The sequence below is a fragment of the Chanos chanos genome, chromosome 6, assembly GCF_902362185.1.
Source record: "Chanos chanos chromosome 6, fChaCha1.1, whole genome shotgun sequence".
NCBI lineage: Eukaryota > Metazoa > Chordata > Actinopteri > Gonorynchiformes > Chanidae > Chanos > Chanos chanos.
The window spans coordinates 26,493,724-26,517,057 of NC_044500.1; the positions used below are offsets into that span (position 1 = coordinate 26,493,724).

Sequence of the window (23,334 nt, forward strand, 5' to 3'; positions counted from 1 at the left end):
CAGATGTGAAGTGGCTGGTTTACCCCTGAGCTGAGCTCTTAGACTTTCTGTGTGTCAAAACAGTGTCTCGTAGCATTACCCCTAATTACAGTTCGTTCTACAGAGCGAAAATAGGGTAAGTCCCTTTGAGAGAGAGAGAGCGAGAGAGAGAGAGAGAGAGAGTTGGAGGAGGGGGCTGTATCTTTTGGCATCTCTCCCCACCCCTATCTCTTTACAGGACTGCCAGCCCGTCTAGTGGTATTCCAGGAATGCGATGAACATGGCGGCCGCTATGAAGGCACAGAAAACCGGACTGTTAGAACTTAGGATCACCGTCGACCGCTGGATCCGTGTGCTAGCTACCTTAAACGAGGACGCTCTAATTCTCAGCCCCGGGGAAGTCGCCGATGAACATGCTAAAACCAGTCCGACCCCCGCCGGGGCAGTCAATGGAGACCCGGCCAACCTCAGCGTGTCCCCTGTCCCGGAGACGATCACTAACGTAAAGCGCACGGTCCGAGTGACGAAGCAAGACGTTGGGGGTCTAGGGATAAGCATTAAAGGTAAAGAAATTGTAGTCGCGTTTTTATACGGTTAGTCTACCCAATGTTTATTAAAAACGTTGGGTTTTCAAAAGTTCTTCAAAGTACGAAAAACTTCAAATGTAGCGTACGGTCCTGACATAACGGGAAGTGCCCAGGTAATCACATATTCCATATTATAAGGACAGAAGGACAAATTTAGGCTCTTGCAGATGAATTACTCTGAGAGCGTCAACGCGAAATTATTTGGGAAATCAGACGTGAGAACTTGTTTATGCCCTAGAGACTCTTCCTTTTTCTAGATTCATAGAGAAATAATATTGGTCGAGGAATGTAAGGTTCATTAAGTGATGTTTATTACAACATCGCGCTTGTAGGTTTCAAGATCAGATGTCTAATCTCTGTAACTTTAAGACTTAGGCTACTCCTTAAGCGCACTTCCAGCTTCGGAAAGTCTTATCGACAGTTAAAAGTGAGCACGGGTGATGTACCATGTAAGAAAAACTGTATCTGTTAATTTCCTGCTCTTCTAAACGACTGTAATACATTTTTACTCATGACTTATTTCGTCAGAAAGCAGAAGATAGGTGGTACGGTATCCTTGATGATTCAGACTTAAATTTGAATTGATACGTGAGGGATAAACTCACGCACCAACATACTTTAAACATGTTGAAGAAACAGCATCAACAGTTGCTATAAAACCCAAAGTTATTGAATAGAGTAATACTGTAATGCTGTAAAATTCACTGTTGTTTCCAATGCAGTGGAACTTTCTTTTCCAATAACTCTTAATGTTATTGGACAGAACAACATTCCTGCAATTTTTGTATCTCTTCTAACATACCTGCACCTTTGTGTGTATTGTGTGCATTGCATATGTGTGGTATCCAACTGTCGGACAAATGAGCATGTGTGAGCATGTGCTGTGTGTGTCTGTGCACACGTGCACACACACAATCACACACACACATACAGGAGGACTACATGTGGGTAATGTCATATTGACCATAGGGAAAAATGTATATATAGCCCCAAGAAAAGACATAATCAAAAATGATAGTTTAAGATTTGCCAAAGTTATACAAAGAACTGAAAATGTGTGTGTGTGTGTGTGTGTGCGCGCGCGCGTTTGCAAATGCACTGGAGCCTGTGTGTCAGTCTTCCGTGTCCCTAGCTGTTAGTAGTGGGGTGGTTTGCTAATGGGAGGTAGGGGTGCATGGGGGGAGGGGTCTGAGAAGGGCAGCTGACACTCTAGTACCAACAGCTGATCAGAAAAGTACCCGTCATGCTCAGCGTTGTCACTGGCTTAAGATGAAAGCTGTAGAACACGAGCAGGGAGGAGAGGAGGCTGTGACTGTTTATTTTAGGGAGCCCACCCTGGCACAGAGAGAGAGATAGAGAGAGAGAGAGAGAGAGTTCTGACCTTGTGTCGAGTCCAAGCTGGAGTTCTATGACTATATTTACTGTAGTTCAGGCTTGTGGTCCCATAGCGCTCTTAAAGAGTGCCCTCACAGAGAGCAAAAACTTACCCAAACTCTTAGTCACCCTTTCCACCCTATCGTCTTTTCCATTGGTTTATGTGGGTTGGCCAGATCATTGGACGACAAAATTACTAAGATAGAGGGATCTGGTTTACCATACAGCTGTTTCTTCAACCCTCATTTACCTCATTTTAAACTCGTTGGGGTGCACTTAGGGAGGTTGTCATACACATAATCCATAGCAATGACCACACTCTGCCCCAGTGCTCTCCATCTCCTTAGCTTTTTCTGCTGCACGTTGCCTATTTAAAGAGATTCAGAGATTCGATGAGAGATGAGGATGTAGGAGATTGGCACTTCTTATATACAACAAATACAACTTCTTATACTATTGTACGAAGGACATTAAGTAATAGTTATAGCTGCTTTATGGTGGTAGCTGCGTTGATGCTGATGTTTGTTGGACATTACTTCATGATATGAAAGGCAGTGACAGTTTGTGTGTAAAGAAAAAGCCTCAAGCATGTTCCTGAGTGAAGAGCTTTTGTAATAAGGCTAGAGATGAAGCCAGAAGAAGGCTGTTTTCTTCTCTCCTCAGACACCGTGGCCTCTTTCAGGGTTAAAATATCACCCATTTCAATCTCTTTTATTACACGTATGAATTTCTCATGTGACCCCATTCCTGAAAGGTCACACTGCACCACGTTTATGCTGCAGTGCTGGAGTGTTTGTCCAGGGAATGAATTACTGCCTGAGAACTGACATTGTGTAGCTGAGGACATCTGGGAGGTTGTCTAGGGAGTGTTTGCATCAGACTAATTCGTAAAACGTCTTGGTAATGTCGAGTCATCCTGCAGGATAACATCATCATCAATGCCTGTGTTTTCCCTTGGAGAAGTCATTGGCAAAGAAGTGGTTTCGCTAGCACAAGATCAGAGTGTTTAAGCATTAGCATGTTTGTACAGGCTATCTCGGCAGGGGTGTTGGCAGAGAAATGATTGATAGAGACCTGATGGCTGATTAGAGGGTTTACTGCTTTCTGAACAGTATCTAGGGCAATGACAGAGCACTAGCTCTGGGAGTTGTAACTGTCTTTAAAGGCCAGAGGTCATTTGCATTAGGGATAAGGAAACTGCAAGTAGCTTAAGGATAATTAACAGATTTTTTTTTCTCACAAGTAAGATCCTAACTGTGATTACGCCAATCCAGTTTCAGTCTTGATGCTATCTGGAAACAACCCCCCCCCCTCAAAAAAAAAAAAAGTAGCCGCTCTCTAATTATACCATGCAAACCACTGAGTAGTTTTCAGATCCCACAGTCCAAAGCTCTTTTAATGTCCATACCAAGACCTCTTGAATCATCAGAAGAACTTTTAAGACTTTGGAACCTTTGGAAACAGACTTTGGAAGATTTTGGATTAGAATTGTTTCGCAATTCTGATCCAGACAGAGTAACAGAACATGTTAGCATGTCCCTGCAAATGTCACACACAGGTCAGAGGTCAGAATGCGGTGCAAAAAACCACAGTGGAATTCGATCGATCCTGCAGTGTTCTGCCCAGAACACAGATTTTAAGAATCAAATCTGAATGTTTTTGTACAGGTCCACTGTTAAGCATTTAGCACTCCAAGCAAAATGACAGCATTTACAGAATCAGTTAACAATATATTAAGTTTCACAATGATTACCTTTTCCCTACAAAAGGAAAATACCACTTTTTGTAGGGTATAACATCTACCACACTCCCTTACCACTTTGGAGAGCCATTAATAGCTTCTCACTTCAGTATCATAAACTGTACAAATCTGTACAGACAACCATGATTTGTAATTAAAAAGCCTTTTCCCCACATTCTTCTGTACTCTGTATTCTTCTGTGTTCTGTCCTTTCGGTAGTTTTACAACTTTGTACATCTTGTTTACACAGACTGGAGAACTTAACGGTACAGTGAAAGAACCATGACTAAAATTCTTAAGGGATGCAAAGATTCTTTGTCACATTTTTCGGAGAAACCAGATCCTGGTCTTAAAAGACACACATGAATAAACATCATACCCTGGTGCTTTCCCAATGGAACGGAGCTGGTAGAAGACAGCTCGAGAGTTAATGTGATTTAATCTTCTCTCACAAACATTACTCATCACCCTAGAGGCCAAAACCTTCCTGACGCTTGACATTCCCCACAATATTTCCTGTGGCTACCATAAGAGGAAGTGACAACTTTTTCTCTCTGTCTAATTTGTCAGTCTTAAACTCAGTGTCAAATGTGGAAGTAAGGAGTGGAAATCACACTAAAAACAAGCAAGATCCTCAGCTGATGGCGCCCAATGATAAACTGGTAGAAATAACTGCACAATCCTCATTTTCGTAAAGTTTATTCTGCTGTCTTACATGTAATTACAGTAATGAGCACATTTAAAAAATACAGCAAGTTATCACTTTTATTATTTAAAGTTAAGATGCTGATCTTTTTCAAGCATTGTTCATTTTATCAATGCTTATTTTACAATGTATTGTCAACAGTCACTGGAGTGGTTGCAGTTTTTCAGAATCTCGCCCTTCAAAATGTATTCCTTTGTCTCCAGTCATGATCCTTTGGATTTACTCAATCACTGCTGGTTGCATTTACTTAACAGAGATCAATCCTTCAAGTGAACATTTCTTACAACTGAAAAATCATAATCTTTTACATATCACATATTGATAGGTGTATTTTTATGCTGTCTTGTGCCATGCGTGGCAGAGGGTGTATGTAATAGGGGTGGGACGATATACTCAGGCCACAAGACAGGATCATCCTTGATACAGGGTTCACAAGACAATGCAGTCTTGATACTCTTATCAAATATAATCAAACTAAATGGGTAGCCCAGCATTACCATCTAAACTGAAATGTAACAAATTCCAACAGACAAAACTTACATTCAAAGTAGTTTTAATGGCAGAAAACAGGGCTATTTTGTTAGCTAGTCACAACTTCAAAACAAACATAGCCTACATGGCAGAACACACACCTGTGCTTGCTCTCAGTGTATTATGAAAAAAACAAAAAATCTAAGATAGGAGGGCTGCTGCATGGCTGGAATAATCTAATCTTCTTACAAGATCTTCTACAGAAAAATTAACATATTATTTTTGGGCAGTAACTGAGACCTCTGAGAACTTACAATGTCTCCTGCCATTGAAAATACTCGTTCACTTGGAACTGAGGTTGCTGGTATGGACAGGTAAGCTTTGGCCAAAACCGAAAGATGAGGAAAGGTGAGAGCATTTTCTTTCATCCAAGATAGTGGACTGCTGTTTAGGGGGGATTGGTTGCCCCGTCCTGAAAATGTCAGTCTTGCTCAGTATACTATTTGTTGACTCTGGTTCTGATGTGGAGAATGAAGCTCCAAGGAGATCCTCCAAGGCAATCCTCTTCTGCCTCCTGTGCTGCATGCTCAGGGTCTATTTCACCAAGTGTGGAGGGACCTGCTGCTTCATCCAGTACTCTGTCCATGGTTTGGGAGTTCTCAAAAGAATAAGACATTAAAATCCTGTTATGAAGCAAACTTTACTTTGTTTACAATTCAACAATTCAAATATTCGTCCTTCTGGCGACAATTTTTAAAAGATTTAATGGCTTAACTTTTAAACCTACAACTGCGTGCAGTCAGATAAATATCAAAATGGGCTGCACAGAAATAAACCATATGAGCAGCTCTTCAGTGACTGATGAGCTTACCTCAATTTGTCTCAAATGCTGTGCCTCTACATGTAGACGGACGAACACCGCCTCTCGCTGTGCGTCATTTAGATGTAGTAATGAACTGAGCCTTGGGTCCAACGCTGTGCTCCCCTGTAGGAAGTCTTCGATATCTCCCATGTATCTGTCGATAACATCGTCCAGTATGGCTTTTTTCATGGCGGCCACAGTGGATGAATCTTCATCTTTTGGAACCATGCTTTTGCCCAAGGTAGCACATTAACATTTCGTAGGAGCTATTCCATCTAGTAGCGACATCCATGATAAGTTTGTGCTGTGGAAGATGTTGAGCAGCCTGTTTGGAAGTCAGAATAGCAGCCGCTGTTGGACTCCGGTGTAAAAAATGTTGTAACACTTTTTACCCATCCAAACAGCTGAGCCGCTCGTGTCACTTGAAGGCCCCGCGTAGTTGCCAAGTTCAATGAATGCGCGAAGCACTTCATGTGTGGCGCAAGTCCACTCTCCCTCACAGCAACATCCATATTCAGTGCATTGTCCGTCACAACAGCAATGCTACAGTTAGGTTTCTCCAGCTCCCATTTGACAATAGCAGCCTTCAACACCGTGCCTATATTTGTGCCAGTGTGTGACTCAAGAGCTGGCAGGTTTGTAGCACATAGTTCTCCATCTTGCAGTTCTTACTGATGGCATGAGCAGTACTAGTAATGTAGCTCTGTGTGGCACAAGACGTCCAACCATCCCATGTCAGGGCTACACTCTCTGCCCTTTTCAGATTCATCTTAACTCGCTCTTTAACGTCTTTGTACATATTTGGTACAACAGTCCGAATGAAGTGTGCACGAGAGGGAATCTTATACCTGGGTTCTAGTGTGTTCAGGAGTCTTTGGAATCCTTGGTTTTCAGCCACAGAGAATGGTCCAAGATCTTGGGCAATTTATAGGCCAATGCATTCCATTATCTCATTTGCTCTCTGACCAGTGGGGAAGAGATGCTGCAAATGCTTTGTGGAGAGTAACTTGACCTTACCCAGGTAATGGTTTCTCCTTTACAGCACTCTTGTGATGTCATGTGATGTGCTTAGCCATGCTTGTTGTATTAGATGATGTGTAAAGCAAAACTAGTTTGCAGATCTTACAAATAGTTTTATCCTTCTCCACTACCTTATCATCATGTCGCACCGGAAATCTGAAGTATTGCCACATGAATTATTTAAATTGTGCTGGTGCATCACATATATCTGGCTTCATCCTTAATTGAGTGAGACTGGCTAACTAGAATGTGTTCATCTCTGTGTGCAAATGATGAGACCGTTGTATCACATCGAAAGTGCTAATGGTCGCCCCCGGTGTGGTAGCGGTGTAATTATTATCATTTTGCTTAATGTCATTTCACTACTTAAATCACGAAGGCTTTTTTGCATAACAGAGCCAGATGAAAATATCGTGACTGGTCACGAGATATTTCGACACATTTTTGTATATTGGTGTATCGTGTCTTGAGAGTATTGTCGCACCCCTAGTATGTACACTTATTCTAACAATGAAAGGTTCAAAATTGGCCTTAAAATTAAATTTAACCAATAGCAACTTAAGCAGTAGCTAGCAGTCAACAGCAGTACGTGACGTTCACGCCCGGATCACCGCACAGGCTTCATATGGCTTAAGCCTAGGGGCCCCCACGCCCCCGCGCCTCGGAGGGGGCCCCCGATTGGTCAAAAGAAAAAAATATATATCATATTCATTAGCTCAAAATCACGCCCCCGCCGCACAGGGGGCCTCCAATTGGTCAAAAGAAACAAAAACGTATTATTCATTGACGCAAAATGAATATTTAAATAACCGGACACTGATTGGTTATGGGGAATCCGCCTTTCATATATAAACGTTAGGCGTCACGTACTGTGTCAGTCTGTAGTTGAACAGCGACAGTACTTATGAGCGAAAGAAAATACGAAAGCGGTGCCCAAAAGCGCAAAGCGCAGCGGCAAAAAGCCCAACGAGGCCAAGCTCTCTTGAGCAATATGCCGAAACTGACCGGATTTTTTAAACCGAGTGAATGCCAGTCGGCAAGTGAGCATGGCTCCAGTGCATCCACGCTAGCTAGCGTGGATGCACTGGAGCCATGCTCATCTTTAGCAGCTGAGGCTAGCTCTGATGAGGGCGAGGGACCATCCCTTTCTGACCACCCCGTCCTATTCCTGGATGCCCCAGCAACTAGTTACCCAAACACAAGCACACACACACACAGAGACGACGACACTGATATTCCCGATCCCGAAAGTATCACTCAAGCATCTAATTCCACCGAAATGCAACATGTGGATCCCCCCTTTGATTCGAACTCGTGCAACGCTAGCGTATCTGATCAGGCGGCTGCCTGTGATGTGCCGGCGGGACAGAGCCAAGTTGATGCTAACTTAAATTCAGATCCTGGCTTTTGGGGTGAAATAGATGAGTGTGCTAGGAAATACTGGTTACGAATGGGACCTGATAAGTGTTCATTAGATTTTTCAAGTCTAATTGATGACTTTTCTGCAAGAAAAGCTAGGAGGGCAAACTTTTAAGAATTATAGGCTCACTGGTTGTTGTTGATCATTAGTTTTCTTTACCCTGTCTTCAATATCTTTCATTATATCTGGCCTACATATATCATACATGTACATTCAAATATTCAGTTGCATTAGTTGTGATAAGTTGTCAATTCCTTGAGTTTTAGCTGTTCTGTTTCACTGGCCCAAAAGACCAGAGTTTAATAGTTTAAAATAGTTTGAAAAAAAAAAAATAATAATATAAAAAAAAATAAAATAAAAACAACAAAAAAACACACAAAAACAACAAAAAACAAAACAAAAAATATCTATCTATCTATCTATCTATCTATCTATCTAGGCCTATCTATCTATCTAGGGCTATCTATCTATCTATCTATCTAGCTAGCTAGATGAAATAGATGTAGCCTAAGGTGGGCGGACGAGGGACGGGCAGACGGGGGACCGGGAACGGGGGTGTTGGGGGGGGGTCGGGGGCCCACAGCAGCTTGTAGCCTAGGGGCCCCTGACCATGTTAATCCAGCCCTGGTGACGTTAGTACATCTATGGTGGCGTCATTCCCTCCTGTCCCCATCTTGCACCTCATTTGCATTCTCGCAGAGAAGTGATCTTTCACCTTTGGGGTTCTCTGTGGTCTCCAATGCCATTCTCAGTTTTTGTCAAAAAACCCTGGTGTCCTCTCCCGGGTTTGGCCAGCTGAAGTAGGTGCATCTTTTAATTAGCTTTCGCATCCTTTGGTAAGGGGACAGCTGGTGGTGTGGGATGTCCTCGAGAAAAATCAGAATCAGAACATCTTTATTCTCATCAAAAAGTCGAAAACTGGCCAACTGAATCTCCTTAGAACACCAGTCACTTCTCAGGTAGTTGTGGGTGATCACACAAATGGTCTTGCGGCTGCTGTATATGCCATCCACAATGTTTTCAATGATTGGCTTTCCTGGCTGGAAGTCTCGGTGATGTAAGCATAGCTTCCAGCCCTGTTCGCCTTCCATGTTTGGCAGAAGCTCTCTCAAGATCAATGGTTCATCTTGGGCATTGTAGGAAACAAATGCATCATATTGGAAATCCTTCTGTTGTTGCTTTTGTTTCTTGTTTTCGTAAAGGTAAGCCAAAAAGAGGTAGTATGTGTACACCAATTGCCATCGCAGGAAGTGGTACACAAAGGAGACAAGGAGGATTAAGATGACTGTGGAAAAGTTGCACAGGAAGCAGATGAAATTGTAGTTGATGTTGCAGGATTCAGTACTGAAGACTGCTAGACTCATCCCACTGAGTGTGGTTGGATAACTACAGGTATATCTACTGAAGTGAAGCACTTGAGTGTGATTGTCTTTAACTGCCCAGTCTACGAACCAAGCATTGCTACCGACACAGGTGAAGCTGTTATTCTGCAAATCAAGGTATTCTAAATGAGGGAGGGAATTAATCAAAGTCTGGTTGATTGACTGTAGCTGGTTACCAGAGGCTCTTAGGACAGAGAGTCTGGAAAAGTTTGCATGGATCAGAAAGTCTAAGGATCGGAGCTGAACTCTACCCAGTTTGAGTTTGCTTAGTCTTGGTATTGGGTGGAACACTTCAGATGTTAATGCATTTTTGCCACTAAAAACATTCTTTGTGAGGTCTAAGTATGAAAGTTTGGGGTATATTTGAATGTCTCAGGGTGCAGATACTTAATATTCAGGTTTCCTGCAGAGAGTTGTTCTAAAGATGCCAGACCTTCTAGAAGATTTGAAGGCATTTGTTTTAATCCACGGTGCTGGCTATTTAAATCCAAAAATTTTTAGGGCCCTTAACTTTATGAAAGGTGGGTTTTTAAGTTGATCACTTTCATATGATATGAAATTACTAGTCAAGTCAAGCCTCATTAGTTTCAGACATACCTGAGAAAAACTGTGGATCATTTAACACTTTACTTGTGAGTTTGTTTGAGGAAATCAATAGTTCTGTCAAATTTTCTAATCCTGTAAAGGCGTTTCTCTCTATTTTAAAAATTTGATTGTCTACAACACTCAAAAATTCAAGGGAATATAATCTCTTGAAAGTCTCCCTCTGAAGAGCACCTAACTTGTTAAATCTTAAATTCAAGATCCTTAAGCTTTCTGGTCCATTGGTGAAGGACTGAGCGACACTCAAAATCTTATCAAGTGAAGTTCCTCTTGATTTTTTAGACTACTGAACAAACATGGATTGATTGTTTTAATTGCATTATTATTTAGGTAAAGCCACCTTAACTGTGTAAAATTGGCAAAGTCAGAGCATTTCAGATCAGTAATTTTGTTTTTATGGAGATCAAGTAATTCTAATGTTGGAAGAACATGTAAAGGACTGACTTTAGTCAAAGAATTCCATTGCAGTCGCAACACCCTCAGTCCTCTCAGGCTTTCAAATGATGGCTGAGAAATCTGTGATATAGAATTGTTTCTCAAGTGTAGTTCATTCAGAAATGAGCAGGACCTAAAAATGTCATTAGTGACAGAGGACAGATTATTATTCTCAAAGTGAAGAATCCTCAAATTAGGTGAACATACATTTTGCATCAAGAACTCTGCTCTTAATTTTAAGACATCATCGACTCTTAAATTTGTGACAGAGGTGAAGCCTCTAAAGATGGCACTAATTGCTTCCTCAGATAGTCCACTCAAATTGAGGGTTTTAACAGAATTCAGAAATGCAAGGTCCAGAACAATCCATTCCAGGTTTCCATTGTGACCGCAGTGGGAAATGTCCAAGACGTCAAGATTTGGAAAAATGTTTTCTCTCATCTGAAACAAAGTAAAAGGGTTCCAGGACAGATCCAGTTTTTTCAGCGTCATGGAAGTTGTCAAAAGGTCGAATGAGTGGAAAATATGAAAGTTGTTTTTGCTAACATACAGCTCTTGTAATGTGGGTGATTCAAGCACTGGTCTAAGCTTTTCGATGCGCTGCATCCTGTTTTTGGTTAGATTCACAATGATCATATTTGAGAGGGAAATGAAAGCAGATGGTTCAATGGTTTCAAGCTCATTCTGGTCAAGCCTCAGATGAAGCAGGTTTGTAAGACCCCGTAGCATGTTTTGGGAAACTCTAGATAACTTGTTCTTGGATAGATTTAGCTCCTCCAGGCTGGTCATGTCACTTAGAGCAGAACTCTGTATTTTAGGGATGGCATTATTAGAAGCGTTTAGAAATGTAAGGTTCCTGAGAACATTCACCATAATCCTAGAGATCAAATTGAAAGATATATCCAAAGCTTTGACTTCTTGGGGTATTGATGATGGGATTGTTGTAAAACCCATTTTATAACTGAGAACTTTTAAACTGCCCCGGTCATAGACAGTGTTGGCAACTGTGCAGTTTGTCAAAGAAAACCCTGTGGTTGGTGTAATAAGAACACAACAAAATGAAACAAAACAGAGAAGAGAAAGTATGAATCAGTCCTCTTGTTGCCACGAATAGATTTCCATTTTAATATTAAGTCCCATCATCACCTTTAGACGATGAAACAGAGCTTCAGTGTCCTTGATTCCACAGCTAAACTCATCCACTATGTCAATCCAGAATGGTCCACTCATTATCTTGAAAAAAAAATCTTAAAACTTGACCTAATTGTTTGTTTCATGAAAGCTTTGATATTCTACTCTGGCATTTTAACAACTCATTAATGCAAGCTAAAAACCAGGACAATATTGAATCAGTCAATATGTGCTTCACAATGTATTACATTTACATTTGCTGTTTCAGTTAACAGTAAATTACTTGTAGATTTCTTGTTCACAGGATTGCCTTAATGAAACATAATTATATATCTCCCTGCAGACTAAAAAATAATTTTCCAGAGAAACAGAATAGGAAGTATGACTTTCACTACCTCCTTTGACCATAGAGTTTCAATTTTTCCTCATAGATTTGTAAGTAAATGAATAAAGTTGCACTAGCACAAAACTGAGTTGATCCTGCAATTTTCAGTATGTTTACATACTCATAGATCATTTACTTGTTCAATGTGTTTCAGAGGTCAGAAGTCACACAGCCATTATGTTACTTCCATGAAAAACTTGGTCAAATTACAGGATACATGAGTGAAATAATTACACTGTTTAGAATCAGTACAAATAAGTGTTATGTTAGTGTAAATATTTAAAAAATCAGTGACATACCTTAAAGTATTCCTTAAAAACGCTGAATCTTTGATTAAGTGCTTAGAGATGTAGTTCCATGCCAAACATTTGACACATTGCTCAATGATCTGAGTCTCACTTCCTAAGGTGCACTTCCCCCATGTGAAACATGGATACGATTTAAGTTTAGAGTTGGTAGAAGTCCACTCGTGTTTATGTCTTTACAATTCATTAATGAAAATTTTTGCAGCTAGGGCAGTGATGGAGAAAAATAAAAGTAGAGTAACTTGCTCAATTTTTATTAACCGTTTGACTACCCCTTTTATTCAGCTGATAATGGTTAACTGATATGATGAAATCATTCCAGAATAGCAACAAGTAGGCTGTGACCATATCAACAGAAGGCTTTATTAAAGCATGCTACAGAATAACATGATACTCTCATTGGCACTAAGGAAGTCTGATCAAGAGCAGTTGAATTATGAAGAAACAGTTCATTCAAATGACACTTCAGCAGTCTCTCATATGAAACACTATGGTTTTCATTTAAACATTGTGTAGTCCAGTGATATATGGGAAGTATTGTTAACCTCTTCAGAATGACTGAGTTAGAGGGATTTCAGATACAGAAAGCTCCGAAAGCAAAAAAAATAAAACTGTTAGCAAATATTAACTTCTTGTGCCGCAAAAGCCAAGTCTTACATGGCCAAACAGTTCAAATATTTCCACAGTATATCTAGTGTATTCTAGTGAGTATCTAGTGAGTTTGACAAGCTCATGTGGATCACGCTGCCCTACAACATTATTCATAGACTGTCTTAGTAGTCTGTTGTAAGGATTCTACGCTGACATTTGTGTTTATACAGAACAAAAAAAATGAAAATTGGGTTATAAAAACTGACAAACTGATAATGCAAATCCAGCATGGATTGCACCTACTACACACTATTTGCATTGCTAACTTCCATTTGTCTTTCAGTGTGTGTTTTTTTTTTCTTTTAATCACCTCAGATAAACCTGAGCCATCACTGTGTGCATAATCATTTGTGGTTTGTTGTTGTGTTACATCTACAGAAACTTTCAGCTCTGTTCATCTTCAACCTGGAGCATTTTCACGACTTTTCAACTGGGCAGAGGCAAAGGCATAATAGGAAGCAGTTTGAAGGAAGGATAAAATCATTAATTTGCACATACCATATACATATTTGTGTAAAAAAAAACTCATATACTGATTTCACACAGGGGAGGTGGAGGTTCTTTCATCCCAAATGGTCAGACATGATTTAGAGTAAGACAAGATAAATAAAGTCTTTTCCAATCAGTACAGCAGTTTCAAATATTAGCTCTGATAATTAGATGTTTAGGTGACCCATCTGGTTGCTTTGAGAAAAAAAAAAGACTTAAACAGCTGAATATATATTAATGCATAATTGTGCTGTTGGCAGGTGGCAAAGAGAACAAGATGCCAATTCTGATCTCGAAGATCTTTAAGGGCCTGGCGGCAGACCAGACGGGGGCTCTGTACGTGGGCGATGCCATTCTCTCCGTAAACGGCTGTGACCTGAGAGAGGCCACTCATGACGAAGCTGTGCAGGCCCTCAAGAAGACTGGCAAAGAGGTCATCCTAGAGGGTAAGCAACCATGGATATAGCTGTGTGTGTGTGTGTGTGTGTGTGTGTGTGTGTGTGTTAGTGGGTTCGCTGTTTTGATGGCTGCCATAATCTGACAAAAAGAGAGGTTTTTTTTTTTTTTTTTTTTTTTTTTTTTATATTTAGTGAGGTATTACTACTGCATGATGTTATCAAGATGACAGATATTCGGATGAAGATATATACAAGAAATGTTCTGCTATTAGTGACAGGGGAACAATGACATGAATGAAGACCTATTTTCTTCCTTTTGTTTATTTAATATGCATGGAAGGAAATCATCAAAGAAGATAGTGGTCTAAGATCACAGTTTGATACTGCATTACAGTCCCCACAAAGCATGGAAAAAAATCTGTCTCAGAGTCCCCACAAAGCAGGGGAAAAATCTATCTTAGAGTCCCCACAAAGATGGCATAGCATGGATAGATGACAAACATATAACAGAGCAAGAAAACAAAAGCACAGATTAATGTGGGCCCACAATGAGATTACACTATTAAAAGTGTTCTCTTACTAGTTTCCCCTTCAGTATTAGATTCAAAATGGCTCTTGGTGAAACTGTAGGAGTAACCCATTGCACAGAGCCAAAATGACTATGTATGTTCTCCTCCAGTTATTTAGAAACATTACACCATGGTGCAGACAGGAGCTTTATGAAATTTATTTCAAAAAAGGCAATGCCTGTTTTGACTCAAACAGGAGTGAACCTACCCTTGCAGTACGGGTGTTCTGTGGTTCATATGTCTTGGGGTTTTGTGCTGTGTTTGTATTTAGCATGTGTAAATTTGCACCAACTGAATCATTGGTGTTGTGTTTCTGTGACAGTAACAGTGACCTTGTAATGTGCAACAAGATAATGAAATGAAACAACGCAATAAATATTTATATATATATATATATATATATAGAGAGAGAGAGAGAGAGAGAGAGAGAGAGAGAGAGAGATAGATAGATATATATATATATATATATATATATATATATATATATATATATTTGGAGACACTGACACACAGAGAGAGAGAGAGAGAGAGAGAAGGTCAGGTGGATTTGATCATAAAATATAAAACATTAAAGTCATAAAGTCACTAGTGGCTCAGGAAGTGGTTTGAGTGTGTGTGTGTGTGTGTGTGTGTGTATAGAGAGAGAGAATGATCATATTTGGAGCATGAAAAATATTGGTAATGAAGCAAAGGACATGGCCTTTCTGTCAGAGACATAAAGTGGATCCTGATCAAGTGGACTCTCAATGACTGTCACTTATCCATTGAAAATAGTAAGACATAGAGAGTGAGGGAGAATTTCCACGGACTCACCATAAGGCAGAAGATGCATCAACCATGTCCTCAAATCAACACACTTTCCCATGAAATAATACAAATTTCAGCCACAGACCAGCTCATTATGTCCAGACTAACAAGGATCAGGGACAATGTGAGTGGATTGTCTTGGCTTGTAAAAAGCATTTTTTAATGTTTCACTGTTCATAGTAGCAAGAGTAGAACTGGAAGTGTGGTAACATTGTATTTAAAATGGAAGATAGATAGAGAGAGAGAGAGAGAGAGAGAGAGAGAGAGAGAGAGAGATCCTCTACTGAACTGTCTCTCAGACTCCAAAAGTCTTAAAGGGGAAATTCACACTGTTTGACATATGGGTTCATTGTAATAGTAACCTCAAGCTGCCTGTCAGTGACTCAGCCTCTTTAATCAAACGCTTTTCATTGTATTTACTCACTTATTTTTTATTTATTTGTCTATTTATTGTTCATGTCATCAACAAGAGCCATTCTCTGTCACAACATGAATTACACTGAAAATCATATTTATTTACTATGCCTTGAAAGGGATGGGGACTGTGTTGGCCAAATAAAGTTCCAAATAAATGATTTTTAAAATGTCAAATGGGTAAAATAAAATTTTTAAAAAAAGGACAGATGTCTTGCCAGCAGAGGGTTTTACTAGCTTTTTTTACTAGCTTTTTTTTCTACCTCATTTGTTTTCACTGTTGGTTGGGTGAAGCAGTGATTTTTAGACACTGCATAAAGCTATTTTAGCTTTATCAACCCAGGAATGCTACGCATCGGTATACTTATGGAATATCAAAACCTAAATGACAATAAACATTGGCACTTATTGGTCTACTGAAATAACCAATCAAAAAGATGCTTTGACAATTTCATTACATGGAGGAGATTGTTAAAATGGGCTCTTTCCATCTGCTGGGCAAGGTCTTACTTTGAAGGCCAGGGAAGCGTTCTGTCTTAGCAGCAGCGGGACAGAAATGCGTAAAAGAAAGCCCTGCTGACCTTCACACAGTGCAAATGGGGACTTTTGTATGCCAGACCCACAAAAGGGAACCAACATGAGCCTAATAGTTATAGGGACGTCTATGTAAGTGATGGCCTGAGGTGGGCTTTGGGCTCTTTTGTAAATGCCTCGGTGTGATTTTGCTGACCACCCTGTCTCTGAGAGGTCAGGAAAGTTGGAGTAGCTTTGTTCCACGTTAGCACACACGTGACCATGTTTACACTCTATGTAGCCAAATTAAGCAGCATGTGTACCAATAAATAAATAAATAAAAGAGACAAGTGTTTTTCTAGTTTACTGCGTTTTGATTGAGTCGTGTTTCCGTAGCATGGCCACTAACAGGCATACTAATGAGACATGTTGACTTGAACTGAACTGAACTGAAATTGGGGGGAGGGGAGAGAGAGAGAGAGTTTACAGTTTACCATAAGCTGACTTGTAGAGTCCATAGAACTCACTGAAAAGAACTGAAGACTGAATGTGCTGATTTTTGAGGACTTCAAATTCACTTTTCCTGTTCCTCCCTAGACAGAATTTTAAGCACATATCAGAGAACACGGCTGTCATTGGCCTGTACCACTTTGTTGATAGGAGACTAAAAGCCAACACCTGCCGGCGATAAAGTGATCAAATGATGAGCCTCACATGACGCTCTTAACACCTACCCAAAGCGTGAGCGTCATCAGGAGAAACAGGAGAAACTGAGTTGTATGAAGCTGTGTGTCTGACTTATCTTTCACCTTAATATTGCAGTCAGTAAATGGGGGGGGGGGGGGTATTCCAAACAGATGGTTTAGTGACTAACCCGGCTAAGTTAACTCAGAGTAAGTAGTAAACCTCCAAACAGTAGAGCCCTATGGCTTCATTCTCCTAGCAAAACAAAGACATGAGGCTCTTCTATTAGGAGGCTTACTGCTTGTTCTGAATTAACTTAGCTGGGTTAGTCAGTAAACCGCGTGCTTGTGCTTAGAAGTACAGCAGTACCATCATCACTGATAATGAGTTTACAGATTTAGATTTATTTCTATTTTATTTGGATTTTTTCTTTCCTATTAGTCTTAATCGTATAAAGATACAGGTTACTAGTATGCTTATAAGATTAAAACTGCATCACATAATAATTTCTCAAAAGCAAGTAACCAAAAAAAAAAAGAAAATCCAAAATGGCTTGGGAAATGTATAAATCAAAGCATCCTGTTAGAGGGCACAGAGGAGGTTCTGGAAGCGTTTGGCATTTAAGAGAGAAATATTTACAGACAAATGCATTTCCTCAAAATCACACAAGACACATAAATACACATAGAAAACTCACTGCATTTTGTCCACTCTCCTCAAACTTGTGAAGTTTAGGTAACAAAGACCCATTTAAATTGGAATTGGACTATTGGATTATCAGACCTCAACATCAAAAAATTAAAAGTTCTTGTTATTAACACGGTTTGTAATGATGTTGTTGTTGCTGTTGTTTTTAAGGAACTGTTTATGGCATCCAGCACAGATAGAACATTACTGATACTGTATGGTAGATTGGACTGATCTACTGCCAAATTCAAAAGATATGCTCTGGTACTGAATAAAAAAGAGGAATATTCCTCACATATTATAGTTTTCCTGGAGCAAACACTGTACTGCTGAACATTTATGCTTCTCTCATCATTTATCCCATCAACAGATCAGAGAGAGAGCGAGAGAGAGAGAGAGAGAGAAAGAGAGATTATAGTGTATTTGAATAAAAGTTCTGATGTTGAACAGTTATATCATTAGTCTCTCTCTCTCTCTCTCTCTCTCTCATACACACACATGGAGATGGTTTTATGATGTGGTATTAATAACAACACATCAGCATTTTGCTCTTGAACTCTTAACAGATCTCTTAGGGATTAGCACAGAGCAAGAGAGAAAATGTGTGTGTTTGTCTCCTGTCTCTTTCTCTCTCTAACTGACTACTTTTAGGTAAGCAACATATGTAAACACACTGCTACTTTAGTCTCTAATAAAATTCCCCTTGTCCGGTCAGCTTTTTCCACCTGCTAAAAGTGACAAAATATCTCCCATTTCTCTATCTTTCACCCTCCTTCACACACACACACACACACACACACACACACACACACACACACACACACACACACACACACAGAGTTTTCAGTTTTTTTTTTGTCAGTATGGCTTACTGAGCTTGGCATAGCCTCCAGCTCCATTTCCTTCTTTATCCTACACAGAATACACTTACTTCATACACTCGCCCTCCCTCTCTCTCTCTCTCTCTCTCTCTCTCTGTCACACACACACACACACACACACACACACACACACACACACACACACACACACACAGTGTTGCTTGCTTGATTAATTGAGGAGTGGATGCCAATTTTCACACATACACACACACAAAAGGAAATCACAGACACTGTGGCAGACACACATAAACTGAATAAGAGTAAAACCCAGGAGGGTCTAGCAGGCTGGTGTTGTTAAAGCTGTTTTTTCTCTGTGTGGTTGTTCAGACATTCTCTCTGATCACTTGTGCTGAGTCAGTAACCTCCAGCAGTCTGAATTAGTCAAACTTAGCCCTTCTCTTCACACGCTCCACCACACAACCACAATGACCCACTTTCTCACTACAGCTCCACCCACAGACACAGCGTCCATCTATATACACACTCTCTATAGATCTATAGACCCACTCCATGGGATTATAAAACACACTCTATGAATCTACACACACTCTCTATAGATCTATAGACTCACTCCATGGGATTATAAAACACACTCTATAGATCTATAGTATAGATCACTCTGTGAATCTATAGACACACTCTATGGAACTATAAGTGCATTGTATATACACAGTCTATGGATCAATACACACACAATACCTCTACAAACACAATCTATGGATCTCTAAACAGACCGTTTGGATGTATAAACACACTCTTTAAACATGTGAACATGTGCTGTCATCACTGTGGTTGTGTGTACACACTCTGTGGACATGCAGAGAGAGTCCTGGCTGTGTTTACTGGACAGGATCTGTGGACTGGCCGAAAAATCACATTAGTGTCAGAATAGCACTCTGTTGCAGTTTCTTATGCAGTGGAGTTTGTTATGTATTTATTTATTTTTAGTTTGACTGTTTATTGTGAGAGGAGTTTCTGTGTGTTGTTTGACAGGAGCCAGGGCGGGCGGCTCCAGCGTTTGGTCCTTGTCTCTGTGCCTGAAAGTTCCAGAATGGTTTCTTCTGCTTGTTTTTGCTCTAGGCAGCGATGTCGTTTATTTCTGCTTTATTGCTTTATGTAGATTTAACAGACTCTTTTGATGCTCCTGCTCTTCTAAGCTTGATATGAATTTGACAGTAAAAATGAACATATTTCTCTCTGGCCATCGTTATAAAAAAAATAACCATTAATGCGCTGGAATCAGTCTGCATATTGGGCTAGCAAGGAATATGTAAATATTATAACATAAATACTGAAAATGGGTGATATCCGAGGCACTGAGTGGAAGACATTATTCAGGAACAATTTGAGAGCATTTTTGACATTGTAAATATAACACAATGAAAGAGCCAAGTCAAATGCGGTGACAAACTTTTCAGTCATAGCCAGTGAACTTAATGTGTCAGATCTTTACGTAGGAAATTCACAGACCTCAGTTTTGGGTGACATTCTAAATCCAACAATATGTTCTGACCTTTTCAGTGTTTGCTATCTCAGCCAGCATTCCTTACAAATATCATTTCTCAAACACACATAGATACATGAAACAAATTCTTCACTGAACCTGAAAAAAAAAAATCTCAGCCAAGTGTTCTCAGTGAGGTCTCCGTTCTAAAGTGTTCTCAGTGAGGTCTCTGTTCTGAAGCGTTCTCAGTGAGGTCTCCGTTCTGAAGGGTTCTCAGTGAGGTCTCTGTTCTGAAGCGTTCTCAGTGAGGTCTCCGTTCTGAAGGGTTCTCAGTGAGGTCTCCGTTCTGAAGCGTTCTCAGTGAGGTCTCCGTTCTGAAGGGTTCTCAGTGAGGTCTCCGTTCTGAAGCGTTCTCAGTGAGGTCTCCGTTCTGAAGCGTTCGCAGTGAGGTCTCCGTTCTGAAGTGTTCGCAGTGAGGTCTCCATTCTGAAGCGTTCGCAGTGAGGTCTCCGTTCTGAAGCGTTCTCAGTGAGGTCTCCGTTCTGAAGTGTTCGCAGTGAGGTCTCCATTCTGAAGCGTTCGCAGTGAGGTCTCCGTTCTGAAGCGTTCTCAGTGAGGTCTCCGTTCTGAAGCGTTCTCAGTGAGGTCTCCGTTCTGAAGCGTTCTCAGTGAGGTCTCCGTTCTGAAGCGTTCGCAGTGAGGTCTCCGTTCTGAAGCGTTCGCAGTGAGGTCTCCGTTCTGAAGTGTTCTCAGTGAGGTCTCCACTCTGGTCTGCCCCCTGCTGTAGCCGTCACAACTCGAGGTACCAACAAATGGCCTGCACCTTTTGATCTAAGTAGGCGTGGTGGATCATAAAAGACCAGGAGTTCGCTCAGGTACTGTGGTGCAAGACCATTTAGTTCTCTATAGGTTAATAGTAAGATGTTATAATCAAGGCGAGATTTGACTGGGAGCCAGTGCAGTGTGGATAAGATAGGAGTGATGTGGTCATATCTTTTGGTTCTAGTAAGAACTCTGGCTGCTTCATTCTGAACTAACTGCAGCTTATTTATACACCTATTAGAACATCCAGACAGTAAGGCATTACAATAGTCTAACCTAGAGGTAATGAAACCATGAACTAGTTTTTCAGCATCTTGAAATGACAATGCATTTCTTATCCTGTTAATATTTCTAAGATGAAAGAAGGCTATCCTGGTAGTGTTATCTACATGAGTTTCAAATGAAAGACTGGAGTCAATAATTACACCAAGGTCTTTTACTGCTGCACATGATGAAAAAGAAAGGCCATCAGTAATCACATTACGGTTACTGGATTATTAAAATGTCCTTTCCTGCATTACACACGCCTTTTCAAAAGAATGTTTTTTGTGCTGAATATTTAAATTTTGCTTATAAAACACTTAGTTCCGGTTCTGGGTTCTAATTGGTCAATACAGTGTTCCAATGATGTTAAAATACATGATTATAGAAACTATGTCACTAAGGAGAGATTGAGTAGCTCCCATTAAATGGGACAAGACTGACAACTGGTTAGTTAGCTAGGTCTGCTACATTTGAGAAAACCTGAAAATATCATGTAGCCAACCAGGACAATAATATGGAGAGTTTTAATGTTACTTTTAAACAAAATACAGATAACGCATCTGTCGGCTGAGGATGATACCAAAACATATTACTAGCTACCTCAGAAACTTTCAGTAGTTAATCATTGAAGCTAATTGACAACATCCAGATTAATGTAGCTAGCTACACTATACAGAGTTAGTTATCATTAGATGGCTAAGCTTGTGTGTTTCTATTTTTTGTCACTGGTCAAAGAACTCATGGATGAGTTATTTTAGAACAGCTAAGGGGTGTTCTTAAGCATGATGTGAAGCTATTGCACTGAAAATAAAGTAATGAAAGGACTATGATGTTTATCCTTGTATTTTTATGGGGTAAATTGTTTTGCTTGTTGTGGCATGTAAAGCCTTTTGAGACTGTAAACAATGATATTGGGCTCTAAATAAACTTGAAAGTTGAAATTGAGGAATTTGTAGTTTTAGAGAGTAACTCAAAAGTAAAGTAATGAGTAGTGTAATTACTTTTCAAAAGGAGTAACGAGTAAAGTAATCCCATTACAATTTAAAGAAGTAATTGGTAACTTATATCTGATTAATTTTTTTAAGTAACTGTCCCGCCACTGGTCATCAGTTAAATGAATGTTTGAAAGTGCGGTTTATTTGTTACAGAGCAGTCATGTTTCTGGTGATAGGCCCCAATTTTAATGAGATGGATTTAGACTGGGAGTCATTCTCCCAGTCCTTATGGTAGAATTGTCATCTTACCTGACTTACCTTTAACTCTGAGTTCTGTTATCAGTGTTTACAGACTCTCTCTCTCTCTCTACATGAGCTTATGCTAGTAGGGACACCAAGGTTAAGACATTGCAGGTGTTATTTGTTATGCAATATCCCAATTTGTGTACCTGTGTGTGTGTGTGCGTGTGTATGCATGTGTGTGCGTGTGTGTGCGCAGGTGGGTGTATGTGTGTGTGTGTGTGTCTGTGTATGTCTAAGTGTATGTGTATGTATGTAAATGTGTATGTGTGCATGTATGTCTATGTATCTGTGTTGTTGTGTTTCGGTGTGTGTTTGTTTTCTTGAGGGCATTTTTGCGCGGGCGGTACGGGACATTCCTGGTCTAATAGGGCTTATGGAGTGCACAGCATGCTTCAAGAGTCACACAATAGCCAATCAGATGCATTCCAGCCGCTCCCACGGCAACCGAAGAACATGGGGGCTCAGCGATAGTCCTTTGTTGTCTTTGACTCGGGAGTGGAGAGTTCCTCTTGACCAATGAGGTTGCAGTCTCTACGACCAGCTAGCATGCCGACTAACTTAGGCCTCACCCCCTGGCAACAGCCTGGCTAACAGACCAATGCGCCAAAGTCAGGAATCTAGATCCCACCAGAGCTGAATTACTCTCCCTCTCATTCTCTCACTGCCTCTTCCTCTCTCTGTTTCCCATTCTGTCTGCCCCTTCTCTCTTTCTCTCTGACACATACTGGACACTGTACAAACACTCTAAGCCTCTCTCTCTCTCTCTCTCTCTCTCTCTCTCTCACTCTGTCTCTCTCTCTCACTCTGTCTCTCTCTCTCTCACTCTCTCTCTTTCTTTCTCTCCTTCTCCTCTGTCTCTTTCTCTCTTTTCTGTTACATACTATACAAACACCCATAGTCTCTCTCTCTCCCTCTCTCTCTCTCTCTCCTGTCTGTTGTGCCTACTGGTCCTGACTATTCCTTATCTTTCTCATTGCTTAGTCAGTTTTAGGCATATTTCAGAAAGCACTGAATCTCATAAAGGCTATGAAACCTTGAGTCCCAGCAGCCTTTGTAAGAGGAAAATCTGTGT

The 23,334-nt window shown here is 40.4% G+C and overlaps 1 protein-coding gene across 1 annotated transcript in view; it reads left to right on the top strand.

Moving 5' to 3' along the window:
* Positions 1–253: 253 nt before the first annotated feature.
* The window catches only part of snta1 (syntrophin, alpha 1), a 29,519-nt gene continuing 6,438 nt past the window's right edge, over positions 254–23,334 (top strand). The window contains exons 1-2 of the mRNA XM_030776723.1: positions 254–542; positions 13,802–13,987. Of these exons, the coding sequence (XP_030632583.1) occupies positions 254–542; positions 13,802–13,987 (475 nt within the window). The remainder of the gene's footprint in view (positions 543–13,801; positions 13,988–23,334) is intronic.